This window comes from Saimiri boliviensis, chromosome 12 (assembly GCF_048565385.1).
Source record: "Saimiri boliviensis isolate mSaiBol1 chromosome 12, mSaiBol1.pri, whole genome shotgun sequence".
NCBI lineage: Eukaryota > Metazoa > Chordata > Mammalia > Primates > Cebidae > Saimiri > Saimiri boliviensis.
Window position 1 is genome coordinate 7,343,171 of NC_133460.1, and position 23,773 is coordinate 7,366,943.

The 23,773-nt window shown below is 49.7% G+C and overlaps 1 protein-coding gene across 3 annotated transcripts in view; it reads right to left on the minus strand.

The window, feature by feature from the left end:
* Positions 1 to 6,025: 6,025 nt before the first annotated feature.
* The window catches only part of DNAJA3 (DnaJ heat shock protein family (Hsp40) member A3), a 29,902-nt gene continuing 12,154 nt past the window's right edge, over positions 6,026 to 23,773 (minus strand). Inside the window, exons 4-12 of one of the 3 annotated variants that reach the window (XM_010339133.3) lie at positions 21,096 to 21,296; positions 20,255 to 20,407; positions 19,039 to 19,186; positions 18,151 to 18,215; positions 15,848 to 15,976; positions 13,893 to 14,008; positions 12,543 to 12,640; positions 7,843 to 7,959; positions 6,026 to 7,228 (exon numbers count right to left, since the gene is read on the minus strand). In XM_010339133.3, coding sequence (XP_010337435.1) covers positions 7,856 to 7,959; positions 12,543 to 12,640; positions 13,893 to 14,008; positions 15,848 to 15,976; positions 18,151 to 18,215; positions 19,039 to 19,186; positions 20,255 to 20,407; positions 21,096 to 21,296 — 1,014 coding nt within the window. In that variant the 3' untranslated portion in view covers positions 6,026 to 7,228; positions 7,843 to 7,855. The remainder of the gene's footprint in view (positions 7,229 to 7,842; positions 7,960 to 12,542; positions 12,641 to 13,892; positions 14,009 to 15,847; positions 15,977 to 18,150; positions 18,216 to 19,038; positions 19,187 to 20,254; positions 20,408 to 21,095; positions 21,297 to 23,773) is intronic. The other 2 variants (XM_074381654.1, XM_010339134.2) reach the window with 2 other exon arrangements.

Sequence of the window (23,773 nt, forward strand, 5' to 3'; positions counted from 1 at the left end):
AAGAGTCAAGGTCTCGTGGCCGGGCGCGGTGGCTCAAGCCTGTAATCCCAGCACTTTGGGAGGCCGAGGCGGGTAGATCACGAGGTCGAGAGATCGAGACCATCCCGGTCAACATGGTGAAACCCCGTCTCTACTAAAAATACAAAACATTAGCTGGGCGTGGTGGCGCGTGCCTGTAATCCCAGCTACTCAGGAGGCTGAGGCAGGAGAATTGCCTGAGCCCAGGAGGTAGAGGTTGCGGTGAGCCGAGATCGCGCCATGGCACTCCAGCCTGGGTAACAAGAGCGAAACTCTGTCTCAAAAAAAAAAAAAAAAGAGTCAAGGTCTCGCTCTGTTGCCCAGGCTGGAGTGAGTGGTGCAGTCATGGCTCACTACAGCCTTGACTCCCAGTCTTAAGCGATCTTCCCACCTCTACCTCCTGAGTAGTTGGGATTACAGGTGTGAGCCACTGAGCCCAGCAGTTCTACGAATTTCAGCATGTCTGGGTTTGTGTGACCACCATCACAATTTTTTTTTACTTGCCCACCCTGGCTCTGGTACCCCCAGGCACAAAAATTAATTCTATCCATTGATTGAAGCATGTTTTTTTGACAATTTACCGGTGTGCTGGGCCCTAACTATAATGTAGCAAAAAAAGTTATGCTCCCTGCTTTGCGGAGCTTATACTTAGTGGGAGAGCCTGATAGAAACACACAATAAATAGTTATGAATTCATGCCTATAATCGCAGCACTTTGGGAGGCCGAGGTAGAAGATCGCTTGAGCTTAGGAGTTTGACTGGCATGGGCAACATAGCAAGATCTCATCTTTACTAAAACATTTAAAAAAAAAGAAATTGGCTGGGCGCGGTGGCTCAAGCCTGTAATCCCAGCACTTTGGGAGGCCGAGGCGGGTGGATCACAAGGTCAAGAGATCGAGACCATCCTGGTCAACATGGTGAAACCCCGTCTCTACTAAAAATACAAAAAATTAGCTGGGCATGGTGGTGCGTGCCTGTAATCCCAGCTACTCAGGAGGCTGAGGCAGGAGAATTGCCTGAACCCAGGAGGCGGAGGTTGCGGTGAGCCAAGATCGCGCCATTGCACTCCAGCCTGGGTAACAAGAGCGAAACTCTGTCTCAAAAAAAAAAAAAAGAAATTAGGCCGGGCACAGTGGCTTGTGGCTTAAGGCTGGGAGCAGTGGCTTACGCCTGTAATCCCAGCACTTTGAGAGGCTGAGGTGGGTGATCACCTGAGGTCGAGTTTGAGAACAGCCTGATCATGGTGAAACCCTGTTTCTACGAAGGCCATACACAGTGGCCCATGCCTATAATCCCAGCACTTTGGGAGGCCAAGGCAGGCAGATCACTTGAGGTCAGGAGTTTGAAACCAGCCTGGCCATGGCAAAACCCTGTCTATACCAAAAAATACAAAAATCAGCTGGGTGTGGTGGCGTGTACCTGTGAGTGTACCAGGTCTGGTGGTGGGCGCATGTAATCCCAGCTACTCGGGAGTCTGAGGCAGGAGAATCGCTTGAATCCAGGAGACGGAGGTTGTAGTGAGTCGAGATTGTGCCACTGCACTCCATCCTGGACAACAGAAGGAGACTCTGTCTCAAAAACAAAAGAACACAGAAGAAATGGTGGCAGGCATGGTGGCATGCGCCTGTGCTCCCAGCTACTCAGGAAGCTGAGGTGGGAGGATCACTTGAGCCCAGGAGGTAAAGACTGTGATAAGCTGTGATTGTACCACCGCAGGCCAGCCAGGGGAAGAGTGAAAATCTTTCTTAAAAAAAAACAAACAGGTGGCTCAAGCCTGTAATCCCAGCACTTTGGGAGGCCGAGGCGGGTGGATCATGAGGTCAAGAGATCGAGACTATCCTGGTTAACATGGTGAAACCCCGTCTCTACTAAAAATACAAAAAAATTAGCTGGGCATGATGGCGCACGCCTGTAATCCCAGCTACTCAGGAGGCTGAGGCAAGAGAATTGCCTGAACCCAGGAGGCGGAGGTTGCGGTGAGCCGAGATCGCGCCATTGCACTCCAGCCTGGGTAACAAGAGTGAAACTCCGTCTCAAAAAAAAAAAAAAATCCCAATAAACAAATTGACATAAGAGCTACGAAAAACAAAACAGGAAAGATAAATAACAAACAGGGACAGGAACAGCATGGGAAGAGGTGACCAGTAGCTAAGGTCTGTGGACCATGCCCCTTGACCACGTGACTGTGGACCCACTTCGTCTTTTATGTTCCCACCTAGCCCATTTGTGACCCTTCAAGAGTCATGAGAAATAAGCAGAACTTCTAGTTAAAAGATAAGACGGCTGGGTGCAGTGGCTCATGCCTGTAATCCGAGCACTTTGTGAGGCTGGCGGGCAGATCACAAGGTCAGGAGTTCGAGACTAGCCTGACCAACATGGTAAAACCCCGTCTCTACTAAAAATACAAAAATTAGCCAGGTGTAGTGGCATGTGCCTGTAATCCCAGCTACTCAGGAGGCTGAGGCAGGAGAATTTCTTGAACCTGGGACGCGGAGGTTGCAGTGAGCCGAGATCTCGCCACTGCACTCCACCTGAGCAACAGAGTAAAACTCAGTCTCAAAAAAAAAAAAAGGTAAGACATGCACCGTAGTACTCATTAACAAGCCAGGGTGTGAAACAGGCCTCTTGCAGGAGCCGGACAGCTGCCATCGTCCACATCAGAGCCAGCTCTGCAATGCTGCAAACACAAAGGGGCGGGGCAGGTGGAGGCCTGTGGGCCTAGAGAGGATTCCTGCACACTGAGTGGGGTTTTGATGACAGGGAAGGAAACAAAGGCCAGTCCACTAGAAACCAAAGGACTCTAAGTGAGGAGGGGGCTCAGGTTGGAAACAACCCAAGCCCAGACCTGAGGTGCGGAAGGGGCTGAGGATCAGTGCCTGAAAGCTGGCCTTGTCCACCCTCCTAATGTTGAAGCACGTGCCAAACATGCCTCTCCCACAGACTCAAGGGCCTAGAGATACTCTTTTTTCTTGAGAGAGGATCTGGCTTTGCCACCTAAGCTGGAGTGCAGTGACACAATCAGAGCTCACTGCAGCCTTGAACTCCTCAGCTCAAGCAGTCCTCCACCTCAAGCCTTCCGAGTAGCCGAGACTACAGATGCAAGCCACCACCCCCAGCTAATTTTTTAAAAATTGTTTTCTAGCCGGGCGCGGTGGCTCAAGCCTGTAATCCCAGCACTTTGGGAGGCCGAGGCGGGTGGATCACGAGGTCGAGAGATCGAGACCATCCTGGTCAACATGGTGAAACCCCGTCTCTACTAAAAATACTAAAAATTAGCTGGGCATGGTGGCGTGTGCCTGTAATCCCAGCTACTCAGGAGGCTGAGGCAGGAGAATTGCCTGAACCCAGGAGGCGGAGGTTGCGGTGAGCCGAGATCGCGCCATTGCACTCCAGCCTGGGTAACAAGAGCGAAACTCCGTCTAAAAAAAAAAAAAAAAAATTGTTTTCTAGAGATGGGGGTCTGCTGCTCAGGCTGATCTTGAACTCCTGGGCTCACAACCCTCCCACCTTGGTCTCCTAAAGTGTTGGGATTACAGGTGTGAGCCACCATGCCTGGCCCTTTTCTTGTATTTTTATTTATTTATTTATTGTATTGTATTGTATTTATTTATTTATCTCTAGAGATGGGGTTTCGCCATGTTGGACGGGCTGGTTTTGAACTCCTGACCTCAAGTGATCCACCCGCCTTGGCCTCCCAAAGTGCTGGGATTATAGGCGTGAGCCACCGTGCCCAGCCTTCTTGTATTTTTATTTTTATATTTATTTATTTATTTATTTATTTATTTTTGAGACGGAGTTTCGCTCTTGTTACCCAGGCTGGAGTGCAATGGCACGATCTCGGCTCACCGCAACCTCCGCCTCCGGGTTCAAGCAATTCTCCTGCCTCAGCTTCCTGAGTAGCTGGGATTACAGGCACACGCCACCATGCCCAGCTAATTTTTTGTATTTTTAGTAGAGACGGGGTTTCACTATGTTGACCAGGATGGTCTCGATCTCTTGACCTCGTGATCCACCTGCCTCGGCCTCCCAAAGTGCTGGGATTACAGGCTTGAGCCACCGTGCCCGGCCACTTCTTGTATTTTTTTTTTTTTTTTTTTTGAGACGGAGTTTCGCTCCTGTTACCCAGGCTGGAGTGCAATGGTGCGATCTCAGCTCACCGCAACCTCCGCCCCCTGGGTTCAGGCAATTCTCCTGCCTCAGCCTCCTGAGTAGCTGGGATTACAGGCACGTGCCACCATGCCCAGCTAATTTTTTGTATTTTTAGTAGAGACGGGGTTTCACTATGTTGACCAGGATGGTCTCGATCTCTTGACCTCGTGATCCACCCGCCTCGGCCTCCCAAAGTGCTGGGATTACAGGCTTGAGCCACCGCGCCCGGCCCACTTCTTGTATTTTTAAATACATACTCCTACTCAGAAGCTATAAAGAAGTATGAAGCTGGGTGTGGTGGCTCACACCTGTAATCCCAGCACATTGGGAGACCAAGGCAGGCAGATCACCTGAGGTCGGGAGTTCAAGACCAGCCTGACCAACATAGAGAAACTGTCTCTACTAAAAATACATAATTAGCTGGGCGTGGCGTGGTGGCACATGCCTGTAATCTCAGCTATTTGGGAGGCTGAGGTAGATTCACTTGAACCTGGGAGGCAGAGATTGCGGTGAGCTGAGATTGTACCATTGCACTCCAGCCTGGGCAACAAGAGTGAAAATCCGTCTCCAAAAAAAAAAAAAAAAAAAAAAAAAAGTCTGGTAACAAATGTGTCAGGACCACATGTGGAAATAAACCAAACCCAACCTTGGAAGGGGCACTGAATTCTACAGCTGTTGTACAGCCACCTTCTAATCCCTTGATTGAAGGATTCGTCAACACAACAGGGTTTCTCTTTAGCAAGAAAATCCACCTTTCTCTTCCAAAGTCTTTCTCTAGACTTCTGCTTTGAAGCAACAGGACATGAATCAGACTCCGAGTGACTGTTCTAGGAGTAAGCCCAAGCTTTCATTAAGAGACACAGTCTAGCTCCCCACTGCTGTATCCCCAGGATCTAGAGGATCTAGAATAGTACCTGGTCCATACTGAGTGTCTGCAGTTGGCAGGCAGTAAATATTTTGTTGATGAAAACACTGGGAAGTATCTGAGATGAGCAGAATGTCACTGCTGAGCCTTTCCTGTCCATCAGCTCTTTCCCAAGTCTTTTCTCCACCTGACCCAGCAAATGTGCTCTCAGCTCACTCTGCTCAGCCCGGAAAGCCAGGGTGGACCGAGCTGTGCATCAGGTACCCTCCAGTCATGCCAGGCATAGAGCTCAGCTGCAAACCCAGAGTAGCCAAACTATAATACACAAAAATTTTGGCTAGGCATGGTGGCTCACACCTGTAATCCCAGCACTTTGGGAGGCTGAGGCGGGCGGATCACTTGAGGTCAGGAGTTCAAGACCAGCCTGGCCAACATGGTGAAACCCCTGCCTCTACTAAAAATACAAAAATTAGTCAGGCACAGTGGTGGGCGCCTGTAGTCCCAGCTACTCAGGAGGCTGATGCAGGAGAATCACTTGAACCCAGGAGGCAGAGGTTGCAGTGAGCAGACAGTGCCACTGCATTCCAGCCTGGGCAATGGAGTGAGACTCTGTCTCAAAAAAAAAAAAAAAAAAATTGAATGTAAAAGATGTAAAGACTCTGAAAAGAACAGAGAGAAAACAATCCAGTGAGGAAGAGTGAAATGCAGGGACCCAGCGAGGCTGCCCAGCTGTCACAGCACGCGCTCCTAAGGAAAAAGTTGCATCCAGATTCTAGAACATTCACTCACATGGGACTGTCATGTCATGGCAAGCACCCTGCTCTGGAATCTTGGTGAGGGTCAGCACTGTCGGCACCCCAGACCTGTCTATCTGTATGTGCCCTGGGTGGGCGTGAGCACAGGATGAGGCCAGCCAAGTCTCCTGTAACCCCCGTAAGGCTGTTGCAGAGCCTTTCTGAATTCTTTCAAAGAAGAAATGACCACAATTTAATATCTTTTTACAATAGATAATCTTATTTACATTAATACAGATTCATTTTACATTCTTAAATCAGACACTAATAGATGCTTTATTTTAGTGAATTATAAAGGAAAACAAAAGGAAAGTACTGAGAAATGTTCTTCATTAACCTGTCTTATGCTAGCTCGAGGATCCTGAAACACATGGAAACTGCGACATGCTACCAGCAGAGGCTGGGGAATGCGGGGTTCTGCTCTGGCTGAACGGTGGGGAACCTCCAACTGCTTAGCGTGCGCTTTCCTTTCTGAATAAACATTTACACAGGAAAAAATAGTGATTAGCACTGAATAATTTAAACACACTTCAGAAAATAGATGTCAACAGTGTACATGGGAGAACCAAGCCCCTGGCTAGCAACGGCAGCAGGGCTTCAGTTCCCGAGGCAGCTAAAGTCTGCCTGGCATAGTGGCTGCAGCAGGCTGTGGCTCAACAGAAGGGCAGGAGACCTCCATGCCTGGCTTACGACAATAGGACTTGATGGTCAGGGACGAGCAGCCATTCTGGATGAGGTGGGGACAAGGACTGTCCATCCTGACAAGGATCATCACCCACGTGGTCAGGAGCAGAACTCCCAGGGACCCTCTGGGCCTCCATGTGCCTCCCAAGCTCCCACTGCACAGTTGCCTGGTTCCCCGGGAATAAAAACTAACTGAGCAGAGCAGCTGACACCTTGGCAGGGCCCCTCATCAGGGGAAGATGGTATTGGTGGGGCCTGGGGGTCCCAGGCTCCCAGTGAAGACAACCTGTCAGGAAGAACTCATTCTAGAACCTCCCGGAAGTTTGCTGAGAAGGAAATTAATCACTTCATAACTTGATGAAGCTTAAGGCTTCATTTCTAAGCTGTAAGCATGGCCTTTAATTCTTTAAGATCTCCACAGTATTCAATTCCAAATTAGAGTTTTAGCCCTGCAAGAAAGAGTAACCGTCTCCCTCTCCTAAGCCAGGACAGGAAATTCCCACCAGCCTTTGGGGCTGCATCCTACTGCCCGGGCTGTCCATTGTGACCTTTCCGTGGAGAGATGAGTTGTCCGATGATTTTGCGGTTGCCAAGGCAGTCCAGAGGCGCTGCAGGTGGGAACTCAGCGCTGCTGTTCTGGAATCCTCCTGTCTCCGAGATGCCCTGGCCACAGGGAGGGGCTGCTGCTTTCCGGCCTAGTTTCCAGTGGATCTTTTTCCTGAGCCAAAGAGACAGGCAGTTACCTTACACTCAACATCCTAAGGCAACACACCCCTGTGGGGAGCATCTGTTAATCTCTGGAAAGTAGCTATGCCAAGAGAAGGGTGAGAACCCCAGCCGCTGAGATGAGCATAACAAATAAAAGTGGGTCCAAAGACGACAAGGTGAGCAAGCGCTACCCCTGGAGCAGCCCCCAGGCATACACAGCCCTGCGCTGTCCAGGGAGGCGGGCAGCTTCCAAGCAGGCAGGATGTGAGAAGATCTGAGTTCTAGGCCTGGCTCTGCCTTACTCACCCTCTGTGACCATGGGCAAGCCGGACCCACCACTGCAGGGGGGCTGTAAAACAGCCCCCCCATCACCACCTCCTCAGGAAGAGGACACAGCCAGAGGCTGGCTGCGGCAGCCCAGCCAGTCCTGCACTACAGGCTGACTGCCACGTCATCTATTCCCTAGGATGAGAGGCAGCTCCTAGTGGAGCTAGGTTTACCATACCTTAGATTGGCACCTGTTCCAACTCCTGGGGGTGGGGGCATAATATTTGTAAAAGTGGGAGAAAACCAGGATTAGTTCACGAGGAAAACAAAGGGAAAAAATCTCTAGGGTTTTCCTACCTCGGGTGGGATATCAGGAGGTAAACATTTTCTTAAGTTTGGAAAGGAATCCCTCCGTGTCCTCCCCAGCCTCACGCCTAGCCTCGCTTCCTGCGGAGCTATCCATGGTGCTGCCACCTGGGCACAAACAGCAGAAAGAACTGGCGTCAGGGGCCTGCACCTTCACGGTCACATCCCAGGCCCCACCTACCCCTGTCTGGCCACCCAGATTCCCACATTCAAGGAGCGGCCAAGCACCACCTCAAGAAGAGTAGAGGCCACTCCTAAGTTGCCACGGGCTGCCCCACCTGGCAAACAATGGAAGCGAACAGGCCACTCAGAGCCTTAGGGTCTCCCAACCACTCTTTGAGTCATGAACCCACAGAAGGGAAACAAGAAATAAAAACAGACCATGACAGCTGCCTCTATCTGAGCAACAGTGACAAAAACACAGTCAGTGCCAGGCACCTCCCAGGCCAGGCTACACACTTCCTTAGAGGTAAATTTCATAGACGAAAAAACAAAAGACAGAAAAAGGAAGCACAGAGAGGTTAGGTGGTTTACCCAAGGCCTCAGAGCCAACAAGCAGGAGGGAGGACTTAGCGCAAGCCTAAGCAGTCTGATTCCAAAGCCTAGGCTCTCAACCACCATGCTGTTGGCCAGAAGAAGGTAAATAACTAACGCCAAGAAAAAAACCCTATTTCTAGACCAACTGACCAGATTCCATGCTGCTGCGTGTGCAAAGACCCTGCAGACCAGTCCACGTTAGAGTCATCACACACAATCCTCTGTCATACGTACTTCATCTCATCCCTCACATCAGCAGTCTGTGTCTCCCTGAGCAAGCTGTCCCCATTTGGGGCACCTAACCTAAGTGCTCTTGACCTAGGGAAGCTGTGCTGCTGTTTCTTTAGGGTCCAGGCTAATACCACCTAGAGGTACTTTCTTGCACAAATGTGTTACAGATTTGCCAACCACCAGACAAGGAGTACACACGTTTGTTGAGTTAGAATATAGACCTGAACTCAGCATGTTAATTGTGAAGTACATTTTTTTTTTTTTTTTTTAGACAGAGTCTTGCTCTGTTGCCCAGGCTGGAGTGCAGTGGCACAATCTCGACTCATGGCAAACTCTGTCTCCCAGGTTTGAGCAATTCTCTCCCTCTGCCTCCCAAGTAGCTGCGATTACAGGCACCCGCCACCACGCCTAACTAATTTTTGTATTTTTAGTAGAGATGGGGTTTCACCATCTTGACCAGGCTGGTCTTGAACTCCTGACCTTGTGATACACCCACCTCGGCCTCTCAAAGTGCTGGAATTACAGGCATGAGCCACTGCACCTGGCCTAGAGTGCATTTTTTTTTTTTTTTTTTTTTTTGAGACGGAGTTTCGCTCTTGTTGCCCAGGCTGGAGTGCAATGGCGCAATCTCGGCTCACCGCAACCTCCGCCTCCTGGGTTCAGGCAATTCTCCTGCCTCAGCCTCCTGAGTAGCTGGGATTACAGGCACACGCCACCATGCCCAGCTAATTTTTAGTATTTTTAGTAGAGATGGGGTTTCACCATGTTGACCAGGATGGTCTCGATCTCTTGACCTCGTGATCCACCCGCCTCGGCCTCCCAAAGTGCTGGGATTACAGGCTTGAGCCACCGCGCCCGGCCTAGAGTGCATTTTTAATGTGCTCAGAGACCTAGGCCACGCAGTGCTTAACAGAGTAACAGCTAAGTAAGATGGTGTCTTCACTACTGAAAGGTCCAAAGCTTGGGGCCACAGGTCCCTGGGAAGGGGTGGGGCAGGCTACATAAAATGGAGCGAGGCCTGGTCTCAGAAAAAGAAAGGCAAGGCATGGTGGCTCCCGCCTATAATCCCAGCACTTTGGGAGGCCAAGGCAGGCAGATCATGAGGTCAGGAGATCAAGACCATCCTGGCCAACATGGTGAATGCCCATCTCTCCTAAAACACAAAAATTAGTCGGGCATCGTGGCTCGTGCCTATAGTCCCAGCTACTCAGGAGGCTAAGGAGGGGAATCGCTTGAACCCAGGAGGCGGAGGTTGCAGTGAAATGAGATTGTGCCACTGCACTCCAGCCTGGTGACAGAGTAAGACTCTTGTCTCAAAAAAAAAGAAAAGAAAAAGAAAAACTAACAAGGAGACATACTGTGTCTCCTTGAGAGCTACTGCACCCGGCCTCACCAAGAGATTTATTTATTTATTTATTTATTTACTTACTTATTTATTTATTACGAACAGCCTAAGAGCCTACAGGGCTTGCAGCTCTCCAGGACTGAAGGCCCTCATCAAGATTTTTACAAGAGCTGACAATGTCTTGCACATGGGACAAGAAATCTTGGCTGAGTGAGGGAACTGGCAATCAGGACAAAGAACCATGAAAGTGATAAAGACTCTATGGATACTCAGCTGTTGGCAGAATCAATTCTCAACTTGCACTCTCAGAGAGGGGCTCAAAACATCAACTGGTGACCAATAATACCCAACCTCCAATAGAGTGAGAAATACCCATGACCCCCCCACCCAGGGCCCAGCCCTAGCACACCTCAAGCTACCTTAGTGGGTGGGAGGAGGGAAGGACAGCTGTCTATGGAACCAATCTCACATGTTATGTGATTGCAGGGTTTTAGGAAGGAGAAGCCATAGATGCACTGATAAGAGTTCTGTGGAAGAGTTACTCTATTAACCACCTCTTTTTTTAGCTCAAAGAGAGACAAAAACAAAATACCAAACCATTAAAATAAGTGCTATTCAGAACCTGGTTGGGCTACAGAGTTTTGTGGCAGCTGCTTTTTTTTTGGAGACAGTCACTCTGTCGCCCCGGCTGGAGTGTAATGGCACAATCTTGGCTCACTGCAGCCTCCACCTCCCCTGGGTTCAAGCGATTCTCCTGCCTCAGCCTCCCGAGCAGCTGAGATTACAGGCGTGCACCATCATACCCAGCTAATTTTTATATATTTTTTTTTTCTTTTTTTTTTTTAATTTTTATATATATATATATATATATATATATTTTTTTTTTTTTTTTTTTTTTGAGATGGAGTTTCGCTCTTGTTACCCAGGCTGGAGTGCAGTGGCACGATCTTGGCTCACCGCAACCTCCGCCTCCTGGGTTCAGGCAGTTCTCCTGCCTCAGCCTCCTGAGTAGCTGGGATTACAGGCACGTGCCACCATGCCCAGCTAATTTTTTGTATTTTTAGTAGAGACGGGGTTTCACCATGTTGACCAGGATGGTCTCGATCTCTCGACCTCGTGATTCACCCGCCTCGGCCTCCCAAAGTGCTGGGATTACAGGCTTGAGCCACCGCGCCCGGCCTTAATTTTTATATTTTTAGCAGAGACAGGGTTTCGCCATGTTGGCCAGACTGGTCTCATACACCTGACCTCAAGTGATCAACCCTCCTCGGCCTCCCAAAGTGCTGGAATACAGGCATGAGCCACTACACCCAGCTGGCAGCTGCTGTTTAACAGAGGACTTCCAGTCCCCTAGGATCAACAGGAGCTCAGTGAAATTCCTGGGACTTTCACGGAAATCCCCCTGGAGCTCCAAATCCTCCACTTTATTGGAAAATCTGTCCCCAGCTCCAAACACCAGCTATGAATTACCATGCACTCATCTAAGGCCACTCAAGTGCTGAGAACTCCACCCAGGATCCAGACAAAAACAAATGATGCAATGAGGAGGAAACACCGGCAGCCTGAGCCAAGCACCCCCTGGGCACAGCCAGCCCTGCCCTGAGCAGGAGTCCCAGGAAACAGAGGCCCCGCCTCCCACAGGAAGAGGGGCTGCGGCTGGGGTGCTGCTGCTACAGCGCCCACAGCAGGTATTCTGGTGTCGATCGCTAACACTCAGCCACTCACTAGCATGATGTCTGAGCTCAGGGTAAATGGCGCATGTGTTTGCGGCTAAACGAATTCAGAGTGAGTCCTGCTCTAAAGAGATGGACTGAGTCCTCTGATTGTGGCTCCACTGCTGTGGCTGCTGTTGTTTTTTTTTTTTTTTTTTTTTTTTTGAGACGGAGTTTCACTCTTGTTACCCAGGCTGGAGTGCAATGGCACGATCTCGGCTCACCGCAACCTCCGCCTCCTGGGTTCAGGCAATTCTCCTGCCTCAGCCTCCTGAGTAGCTGGGATTACAGGCACGCGCCACCATGCCCAGCTAATTTTTTGTATTTTTAGTAGAGACAGGGTTTCACCATGTTGACCAGGAGGGTCTCGATCTGTTGACCTCGTGATCCACCTGCCTCGGCCTCCCAAAGTGCTAGGATTACAGGCTTGAGCCACCGCGCCCGGCCGGCTGCTGTTGTTTATAAGACACTCTGAAATCCTGGCAGAGTGTCCTGGGTGGGAAATGCACAAATCCTTCCAATCCACCCTCTCCTTAAACTTTTGTCAGGAGCTCTCAGGGATGTGTCCGAGGTCACAGGACAAGTGGCAGAACCAAGGATAGAACTCAGAACACTGGGTCTGAGACACACAGAACTGCCTGGCAGGAAGCGCCCTGGTGCTCTCACCTCAGCACAGAAACACGAAGAGAGAGGAGAAGCTTGAACTGGGGGCTGTGGCTCCCCACCTGCTGTTCACGCCTACAGCCCCCCGCTTCTTCATGAAGAACCCCAAGTGGAAATCCCAACATGCTGCCCTGAATCATCCACACTCTGGGGGGCTCTGAGGCCCCCAGGTGTTGCTATGTAGTCATCTCTAGACCGCTTACCAGAGCTGGTGAGAGTGACGCCGTTCACCGTCCCCTCCACATCTGTCTCGTCCTCGGCGTAGCTCAGGATCAGGCTATGCTGCCGGCTTGTTAGCCTCCTGTGGACCAAACAGATTCAGAGGCCAAGGCTTCCGCTGGGAAGCTTTGGAAAGAATACACAGGGGACCAGCGCCCTCACAGCATGTGGGAAAGGGACCCAACCCCAGCAGGGGCACAAAGCCTGTATCAGTGCAGTGGTGAGAACCTAAGGCCCATGCCTTCACAGATTCTGTACAGAAAATCTCCTGAAACACTCTTTAGTTGTTTAAACAAGTGTCACTGTGGCTATGCTAAATACAGTTTACTGGAGGAGAAACAGATTTTACAAGTGTGTGTGTGATAAAAAATTACCTAATTAGGGCCAGAAATGGTGGCTTGCGCCTGTAATCCCAGCATTTTGGGAGGCCGAGGCGGGCGGATCATGAGGTCAAGAGATCGAGGCCATCCAGGCCAACATGGTAGAACCCTGTCTTTACTAAAAATACAAAAATAAGCCGGGCATGGTGGCACGTGCCTGGAATCCCAGTACTGAGGCTTAGGGAGGAGAATTGTTTGAACCCAGGAGGTGAAGGTTGCAGTGAGCCAAGATCACGCCACTGTACTCTAGCCTGGAGACACAGCAAGACTCCGACTCAAAAAAAAGAAAAAAAATTATCTAATTAATGGAAAGCATGGTGCTCCCGAGGGAAGTCAGGCATGTCCTGCCCTAGGTACCCACAGCACTCTGCTCAGGCCGCCTCTCCAGCTTTCAACAGTGCTAATGACATCAACAATAAAATCAATGGGCCAGGAGTGCTGGCTCACACCTGTAATCCCAGCACTTAGGGAGGCAAGGTGGGCAGATCATGGGGGTTAGGAATTTGAGACCGGCCTGGCCAGTGAAACCCCAGCTCTACTAAAAAAAACAAAAATTAGCCAGGTGTGGCAGTGGGAGACTGTAATGCCAGCTACTTGGAAGGCTGAGGCAGGAGAATTGCCTGAACCCAGGAGGTGGAGGTTTCAGTGAGCCGAGATCCTGCCACTGCACTTCAGCCTGGGTAACAGAGTGAGAGACTCCTCAAATTTAAAAAAAAAGAAAAAAGAAAATCAACAATAGCAGCATTAGCAAAGCAACTCCTACATGTTGTTCATTTAATTCTCCCAACAACTCCCGGAAGTCGACCTTTTTGTTATTTCCACTTTATACATGGAGAACTTGGGCAGGAACCACCTGACTTACCAGGAGCAGTGACCTGCCCAAGCCACAGAGCTCCTGAGGCGGTGCCACTGCAGGACCAGGTGGGCGTGGCTACGGTGTAGTGGGGCACTTACTTTGGAACTCGTATCTTGATGTGGATGTAGTGGTCTCCGTAGCCGTAGCTATTAATCCGGGGGATGCCTTTCCCACCCATCCGAATCTTCTGGTCTGTCTGAGTCCCAGGAGGGATCTAAAAAGAAAGGTAATCTGTGGTTTCCCCGGGTCCCCAGTTGCTCAAATAAAAAGTTTTCACTATGCGAAGACCATCTTAATAGAAATTCCTTGAAAAGAACTGCCACAGCTGGGCACAGTAGTTCACACCTGTAATCCTGGAACTTTGAGAGGCTGAGGCAGGCAGATCACAAGGTCAAGAATTTGACACCAGCCTGGCCAACATGGTGAAACTTTATCTCTATTAAAAACACAAAAATTAGCCAGGCAGGCCGGGCGTGGTGGCTCAAGCCTGTAATCCCAGCACTTTGGGAGGCCGAGGCGGGTGGATCACGAGGTCAAGAGATCGAGACCATCTGGTCAACATGGTGAAACCCCGTCTCTACTAAAAATACAAAAAATTAAGCCGGGCGCGGTGGCTCAAGCCTGTAATCCCAGCACTTTGAGAGGCCGAGGCGGGTGGATCACGAGGTCGAGAGATCGAGACCATCCTGGTCAACATAGTAAAACCCCGTCTCTACTAAAAATACAAAAAACTAGTTGGGCGTGGTGGCGCGTGCCTGTAATCCCAGCTACTTAGGAGGCTGAGGCAGGAGAATTGTCTGAGCCCAGGAGGCAGAGGTTGCGGTGAGCCGAGATCGCGCCATTGCACTCCAGCCTGGGTAACAAGAGCGAAACTCCGTCTCAAAAAAAAAAAAAAAATACAAAAAATTAGCTGGGCATGGTGGCGCGTGCCTGTAATCCCAGCTACTCAGGAGGCTGAGGCAGGAGAATTGCCTGAACCCAGGAGGCGGAGGTTGCAGTGAGCCGAGATCGTGCTATTGCACTCCAGCCTGGGTAACAAGAGTGAAACTCCATCTCAAAACAAAACAAAACAAACAAACAAACAAAAATTAGCCAGGCACGACAGTGTGTGCCTGTAATCCCAGCTACTCAGAAGGTTGAGAGAGGAGGATCGCTTGAACTCAGGAGGCAGAGGTTGCAGTGAGCCGAGATCACACCACTGCACTCTAGCCTGGGTGAAAGAGTGAGACTCAGTCTCAAAAAAAACCTGTTATTTGGGTTTCTGGGCCAAGCCTGACCACAGCCACATGGAAATGAGCTAACCTGGGGTCTGCCCATAGCAGAGCCTGTGACTAGAATGAGGGGACAGGAGTTCTGAGGAAGTGAGCTCTGGAAGCAGGAAGGTACAAAGCAGGAAAACTGGGGAGCAGAAAAAACCAATACAGGGTGTGTGGCTGAGGTCACTCTTTGGCCCTCGGACTCACAGGACCATGGAGAAGCCAGGGAACAGCCCCCATATGGAGGAGAAAGCTGTGGCCCAGGATGCCTACCTCCTTGGTGGAAGTTACCCCAAGGTTCCCCACAAAGAGGCTGGAGAAGGTTCTGAGGCAAATACAGAGAATGATGTGACCTGGAGGAGCTGGAGGGGCAGGTCGAGGGAGAGGTAGGGGACAGGTGCAGGCAGCACACAGGCAGCCATCTACTGTGGCCAAAGGGATTTGCACAGCCCAAGAGGCATCTGCTCTTGGAGGCAGATACTGGACAGAAGCAAGTGCAGAGAGCACATCACAGGGTGAACATCTCTGTGTCCTGGGTGCGCCCGGTTCCCCAGCCCCGTTAACCAGTGTGGGAGCAATGCCAGCCAGGAACTGCTTCCCATGTGATTACAGAGTCAAGGCCTGAGGCTTGTGGTCCACACCCAAGGATCAGCCTAAAATTCCTCATGTCCACCCCTGTGAGTGCCCCCCGGCATGCTGGTCACTCATGGGCTCCAGGCCACTAGTCAGTTCTTTTCCGTTTGAGAAAAAGAGCAATAAAGTACAGAGATGACAAAGGTGTTCTCACACCCTCTTACCATCACGTTGATTGTCTCGTACAGGCCCTGGGCTCTGGCTGTCCCCCCAAGAAGAGCTTGAGCTATAGAAATAAAGAGGTCGGAGTGGATGTCTGCACCGTCCCTCCGGAACACAGGGCTTTTCTGCACCTAAGGTCAAACATGACAGATGCATGTGACCCACCAGAGAAGTCCACTGCAAAATAAATACTAACTGTGTGCCCTATCAGGCCCAAGCTCAGACCTGACAAACTCCATACATAAAGCACAGTGTTGAGGGAAAGAACTGTCCTTCCACCAAGGCAACACCATTGCGGGCCCAGGAATGACATGTCTATATGTTTCAACACTGCAATGGAGACTGCCTATGTTCTATACACTGAAGACCGCAAAGGAAGCATGCCTGGATTTCCTCAGTCTCAGATCCAGCCATTCAGTCAGGAAGGGAAATAAACAGGAAGAGAAAAAACACAAAACAGGCTTTTCAAGTTTTTTTTTTTTTTTTTTTTTAAATCTGACTTTATTAGAACGTATAGGCTGGGCATGGTGGCTTACGCCTGTAATCCCAACACTTTGGGAAGCCAAGGTGGGTAGATTACCTGAGGTCAGGAATTCAAGACCAGCCTGACAACATGGTGAAACCCCATCTCTACTAAAAATACAAAAATTGCCGGGCGTGGTGGCTCACGCTTGTAATCCCAGCACTTTGGGAGGCCGAGGCGGGTGGATCACAAGGTCAAGAGATCGAGACCATCCTGGTCAACATGGTGAAACCCTGTCTCTACTGAAATACAAAAATTAGCTGGGCATGGTGGCACATGCCTGTAGTCCTAGCTACTCAGGAGGCTGAGGCAGGAGAATTGCTTATTGCTTGAACCCAGGAGCTGGAGGTTGCGGTGAGCCGAGATCGCGCCACTGCACTCCAGCCTGGGTAACAAGAGCGAAACTCTGTCTCAAAAAAAAAAAAAAAAAAAAAAATTAGCTGGGCGTGGTGGCACATGCCTGTAGTCCCAGCTACTCAGGAGGCTGAGACATGAGAATCGTTTGAATCCAGGAGGTGGAGGTTGCAGTGAGCTGAGATCATGCCACTGCACTCTAGCCTGGGCAATAGAGCAAGACTCTGTCTCCCCACAAACAAACAAACAAACAAAAAGGCAGAATAATTAAGAATGTTGGGCCAGGCACGGTGGCTCAAGCCTGTAATCCCAGCACTTTGGGAGGCCGAGGCGGGTGGATCACGAGGTCGAGAGATCGAGACCATCCTGGTCAACAAGGTGAAACCCCGTCTCTACTAAAAATACAAAAAATTAGCTGGGCGTGGTGGTGCGTGCCTGTAATCCCAGCTACTCAGGAGGCTGAGGTAGGAGAATTGCCTGAACCCAGGAGGCGGAGGTTGCGGTGAGCCGAGATCGCGCCATTGCACTCCAGCCTGGGTAACAAGAGCGAAACTCCGACTCAAAAAAATAAATAAATAAATAAATAAATAAATAAATAAATAAAAACAAATAAATAATATAAAAAAACATCATAAACACAGGTGAGTCTTGCCCTCCTTAGCTAACCACAATCCTGAATTTAGCATTTATCATTCCTCCGAGCTTCTTTTACTATGCATTTCTGTGTCCCTAAGTAATACATAATGCCATGCCACATGCTTGAAAACTTTACGTAGATAGTCTCTGAGGCCCTGCAGCCTCTGAAAAGCTGCCTTCCGTCCCTGCCATCTGTACCTGTGACGCCTGGAGCACCTTACAGCTCTGATTCTTTCTCTCCAACTGCCCTGTAGCAGCCTTTGACCACGACAGCTCACTGAGCCATTCCCTTGTTGGAGGAAGGTAGTATCTTGCTACCATGGACAGGACTCTCATGCACACTTTTGTACCTGTTGCCTGCTAGGCTTGCATGGGTTTTTCTCAGGTACACAGGAGGGCAATTGCCAGTAGAAGACACTGTCTTCATTAATGTATCCCCATCACCGAAAACCAAAGTTTGCCTCTGTATACGGTATGCAATTTGTACCTTTCACACTCAATGCCTCATCAACAATCTTATCATAAAAACACAGGAAGTTTTCTGTATTTTTATGTGACCTGTATTTCTAACTTGTAAACATCTTGAAGAAGTTGTCTTCTCACTGCACAAGGCACAGAACCTTGAAAGCAGCAGATAGCTAAAAGCCACATCTAGGTGGCCATTGTACTTCTGAGAGACATCAATGGCGAGACATGTTCCCATGAAGCTTTGACCGCACAGGAGCAGCCTCAGCCACACCCACCAGAAGATAAGAAGGGCCCAACAGAAGCTGCACAGGGCACAGCACCTACCCTGAATGTGACGAAAATTTCCCTTTTTCCCACAGGCATCCTCACGGTCTGGCCATCCTCAACTCCTAGAGGAATGTGCAAAAGGGAGCAGTTACTGTGAGACCTTCCACAGCACTTTCCACCCAAGATCCCCTTGTAACCCATGACTTCTTCCCCACTCCTTTTTCTTATTAGCAAGGAACAGTGCAATTCTCTAAGATGGCACACGGGTAACTTTCCAGAGATGCAACATGCAACACCTGATGACTGAGCACCTGCCTCAGGCCTGGTCTACGTAGTATCTCAGGGGTTTATGGTCTCATTGGAGTGATAGGTATTAACCGCATGATAGCACTAATGTGTAACTACAAACAGAGACAAGTTCTTCAAGGGAAATGCTCACAACTCCAGAGAAAGGCACATCTAAAGAACTGAGAGGAGAGTGTGAGGCTTGCTGGGGAAGGGATACTCAAGCTGGGATCTCCCAGATGAATCAAGTTAACTCAAAAAAGAAAGCAGACAGTGAGTTTCAGGCAAGGGAACAGCAGAGGTGGAGTGAGGGGTGGGATCTGTGGGGGTGATGTAGACAGGGTGGCAGAAGGGACAATGCTGGCTTTGGTGACTAAGACAGGGGAGAGAGAAGAGCCCAGGGTTTGGCAGCTCTCCTTCACCAGGAAGAAGCAGAGCAGGCACGTCAGGTCTCTTCTCCCCAGTGTGACATGCAAAGTGTAGATTTTAAGGATAACAGGCACAAAGAGAAACATTCAAGAAGATTCTAGTTTCTGCTCCAGCCTGGGGCTCCAGGGCCTCAACCCTAACTTCTACCAAGGGCCAAGTTGTAACAGTGCAGCAGCCTCAGCCCTTTCTGCCCTCTCCAAGCCCCTGGGCCTGGAGGGCCCAAGTACCCACCTGCAGGCACAGGGATCATGACTCGCTTCTTCTGCTTGGCTTGTCCCACTCCCCTGCAGGCTATGCAGGGCGTTACGATGATGGAGCCGCGGCCGCCACATCTCCTACACGTGGACCGCATCACAAAAGGGCCTGTGTTGATGGTTTCCTGATTAAAAACAAGAAAATTGGTAAGTATGCAGGTAAACTGACGGATGGTTCTGGGACCACAATGTGCATAAGAAAAATGTCTCTTTAAGGCTTTTTTTTGAGACAACGTCTTACTTTGTCACCCAGGCTGGAGTGCAATGGCACAATCTTGGCTCACTGCAGCCTCCGTCTCCCAGGTTCAAGTGATTCTCCTGCCTTAGCCTCCCTAGTAGCTGGGATTACAGGCGCCCACCACTGTGCCCAGCTAAGTTTTATATTTTTAATAGAGGTGGGATTTCACCAATTTGGCCAATCTGGTCTTGAATGCCTGACCTGAGGTGATCCACCTGCCTGGGCCTCCCACAGTGGTGGGATTACAGGCTTCAGCCATCGTGCGCAGCCAAGACTTGTTTTTTATGTGGATGTGCACTCAAACACACTGCCTAGGAACACAGATGCAGGGCCTCAAACTGTTGATCTGATTTTTCACAACACAGCAACTTCTGCACTCCAGATCATCAACTTGACCAAACAACACTGAAAAATGAGATACTGCCTCAATCCAGAAGTACCTGAAGACTCCTGGGAGCTAAGCAGTACATTCAGAAAAGATTATTCCCCCTTGAATTACAAATGCAGTTATTAGGAAAATAAAGAAAAGTGACAGCTGGATGCAATCCCTGGCCCTGCCCCCAGTGTTGCTATGCTCTAGGCCAGGCGTCCCCACACTTTTTACACAGGGGGCCAGTTCACTGTCCCTCAGACCGTTGGAGGGCCACCACATACTGTGCTCCTCTCACTGACCACCAATGAAAGAGGTGCCCCTTCCTGAAGTGCGGCGGGGGGCCGGATAAATGGCCTCAGGGGGCTGCATGCGGCCTGCGGGCCGTAGTTTGGGGACGCCTGGGTTAGGCCCATCTAGAGCACAGGCCCATCTCCTTAGGGCCATGGGGGAAAAAACAGCTGGGTTGAGTTCACTAACTCCTTCCACTCCCAGCACAAGTTCTCCAGGACCAGTGACACAAGCAGCTCTTTTCACAGTCAGTGGTGAGAGCCACGCAGTGAGGGATCTCGGGCAGCCCCTTACCATGCCGGAGCCGCCGCAGTAATGGCAGTGCTGCACCTTGGTGCCGGGCTCATTCCCCTTGCCGTTGCAGCGGTCACAGGTATCCATGATGTTCACGGTGAACTCCTTATTGACCCCCTTGGCAGCTTGATTGAATGTCAACTCCATGATGTACTAAAGAAACCAAGGGACGACCTGTCATCTTTTGTTTCCAACCACCAAAACTGATGCTCGGCACTAAAAGGAAAGGAGGGCGCCGGGCCACGTTTCAGCCACTCTTTCACCACTGTGCTCACGTGCACTCTGCCAAATAAGCTTAGGTGGGACTCACTGAACCAATTCTGCCCTACTCTTTGGGATTTTTAAGAGAGAATGTATTACTTATATGAAAACATACTTTTAATACCTGAAAATGTTCACAGATAATACTCGTAACACGGCACTTAAAAACAGCCTGAATGATCCACAATCATAACTTAGATCATAAATATCTCCTCTCTCTCTTCCACTCTAACAGTGTCTTATAAAGATAATGAGAAAGGATCAGCAGTGCCTACCCACCAGATGGAGCTCTCCTGGAATACCTTAGCAGCTTAGAGACAACACTCACACCCAAATAATGGGCTCAGAAAGCCTTAGGTGCTACCTGATTATGCAACTGTTAATTATACCATAAGCATGGATGTACTCATTGTTACCTATACGATTTTTCAAATACTGAAATTATTTTCTACTACAATGGCAGCCTCCAGACCATTCCATTGAAGCTGCTTCACCTTGCTGAGAAACCAAGACTGATAGATAAATTTGTGACCCATACTTAGTCTAAAATCTGAATAATTCTTCAAACTGAGGAGCTTACCTCCTGAGGCTGATCAAACACAGTCTGGAAATCTCCAAATGAAGAGGATGAGAACTCCCCGAAGATCTTCCTGAACAGCTCCTCGGGGTCCACAGAGGGGCCTCCCCTCCAGTAGCTCTGCTGGGAGCCACTGGTCCCAGGATCGAAGCCTGCAGAGCCGTAGGCATCATACTGCTTCCTCTTCACCTCATCACTCAAAACCTACAGTGAAAGGCAGAGCCACTGGGCATCCAGGTCTACCAAGGCCCAGGAATATGGATAAGACTTCATAGCAAATAACACTTACTAAGCGGCCCTGTGTGGGAAGACATCCTATAAGGTTGGGGTGGGCCTGTGACTAGCACCCAGAAGAGGGACGAGCTGACCAAACTGAATGCTAACTGTGGGGTGTGAAGTGCTTCCAAAAGTCTCATGAACTCTCCTAGGGGTCGTGTGTGCTGGGGAAATGTTTGTGTTGATCCTCACTCAACCTCACAGGCACCCCAGATTCTTCACGGATTCACACTTCACCTCTCTCCTCAGGAGACACTGCCTGGTAGAGAATTTATGCTTCCTCCCCTTACCTTCATCAACATGTCTTCTGGAAGCCAGAACAACCAGAGTAGCAGGTAGAAGTAACAGCAGTAACAGCAGTGGTGCAATCCTAGCTCACTGCAATCTGAACCTCCCAGGTTGAAGTAATCCTCCTACCTCAGCCTCCGAAAGTAGCTGGGTCTAAAGGAGCATACCACCAAGCCTGGCAAATTTTTAAACTTTTTGTAGAGGCGATCTTGCAGTGTTGCCCAGGCTGCTCTGAAACTCCCAGCCTCAAGCGATTCTCCCACTTTTACCTCCCAAGGTGCTGGGATTACAGGCATGATGAGCCATTGGGCCTGGCCCACAAAACTGTGTTTTTTGTTTTTGAGACAGAGTTTCGCTCTTATTGCCCAGGCTGGAGTGCGATGGCACGATCTCGGTTAACCTCCGCCTCTTGGGTTCAAGCAATTCTCCTGCCTCAGCCTCCCAGGTAGCTGGGAATACAGGCATGCGCCACCACACCTGGCTAATTTTGTATTTTTAGTAGAGATGGAGTTTCTCCATGTTGGTCAGGCTGGTCTTGAACTTCCGACCTCAGGTGATCTGCCTACCTCGGCCTCCCAAAGTGCTGGGATTACAGGGGTGAGCCAGCTCGCCCAGCCTCATAAAATTGTTGTAAGGACTAACTACCTCAGAAAGGGGGATTAGGGAGGGGCAGGAAAAAATGTAGTATTCACTTTCTTTTTCACACGTTTGTTTTACTTTTTTTTCTTGAATTAAAAAGACACTGCCCTAGGCTGAGTATGGTGGCTCACACCTGTAAATCCAGCACTTTGGGAGGCCAAAGCAGCTGGACTGCTTGAGTTCCAGAGATCAGGACCAGCCTGGGCAACATGGTAAAACCCCATCACTACGAAAAATACAAAAAAATTAGCCAAGTATGGTGGCGTTTACAGTTCCAGCTACTTGGAGGCTGAGGTGGGAGGACTGCTTGAGCATGGGAGGTTGAGGTTGAGGCTGCAGTGAGTTGTAATCGCACTGTTGCACTCCAGCCTGGGCAACAAAGTGAGATCCTGTCTCAAAAAAAAAAGAAAAAAAAAAAGGCACTGTCCTTAAAGCCAAACAGAAAAGAGTATGCTTCCTCCAAAGGAAAAGACACTTCCACCTAGAATGGAGGGGGACTAAGAAAGTATGTGGAGGACAGCTTGGTGCCTAGGGTAATTTTTAGGACACCCAGTTAAGATGCAAACAAAGAAGGTTGGCAGAGGAGGAGGCAAGTAGGAGACCATGACTTCCTGGTGGCTTTTATCTCCTGGTTCCAGCCCTTCCAGAGGAATTGCTGCTGTTAGGTTCTGAGGCTCTGTCCTCTTAATGCCATCCCTCATCCCAGTCCGGTGCAGTGGCTCACACCTGTAATCATAGCACTTTGGGAAGCTGACATGGGCGGATCACATGAGGTCAGGAACCTGGCCAACATGGTGAAACCCCTCTCTGCTAAAAATACAAAAAATTAGCCAAGGATGGCGGGATACACCTGTAGTCCTAGCTACTCAGGAGGCTGAGGCAAGAAAAATGCTTGAACCTGGGAGGTGGAAGTTGCAGTAAGCAAAGATCACACCACTGTACTCCAGCCTGGCAACAGGGCGAGACTCCATCTCAAAAAAAAAAAATTGGAAAAAAAAAAAAAAATCTCCCTTGGAGACAAAAGTCAGCAAAATAGTGAATTAGAACTCTCCAAAACTCATCCCAGCAGAAACAGCAAATCAACTATCCATGTGGAAAAATACATTCACAAGAATAACACCCCCCTCATTAAAAACTGCATCTGCTAGGTGCAGTGGGGAACCTGCAGTCCCAGCTACTTGGGAAGTTGAGGTTGAGGCAGGAAGACTGCTTGAGCCCAAGAGTTTGAGGCTGCAGTGAGCTGTGATCTTGCCATTACACTCCAGCCTAGGCGAGAGTGAGACACCAACTTTTGTTTGTTTGTTTTTTTGATAAGAGAGTCTGGCTCTCTTGCCCAGGCGGGAGTGCAATGGCGCAATCTTTGTCTTACTGCAACCTCTACCTCCCAGGTTTAAGCGATTGTCCTGCCTCAGCCTCCTGAGTAGTTGGAATTACAGGTGCCTGCCACCATGCCTGACTAATTTTTGTATTTTTAGTAG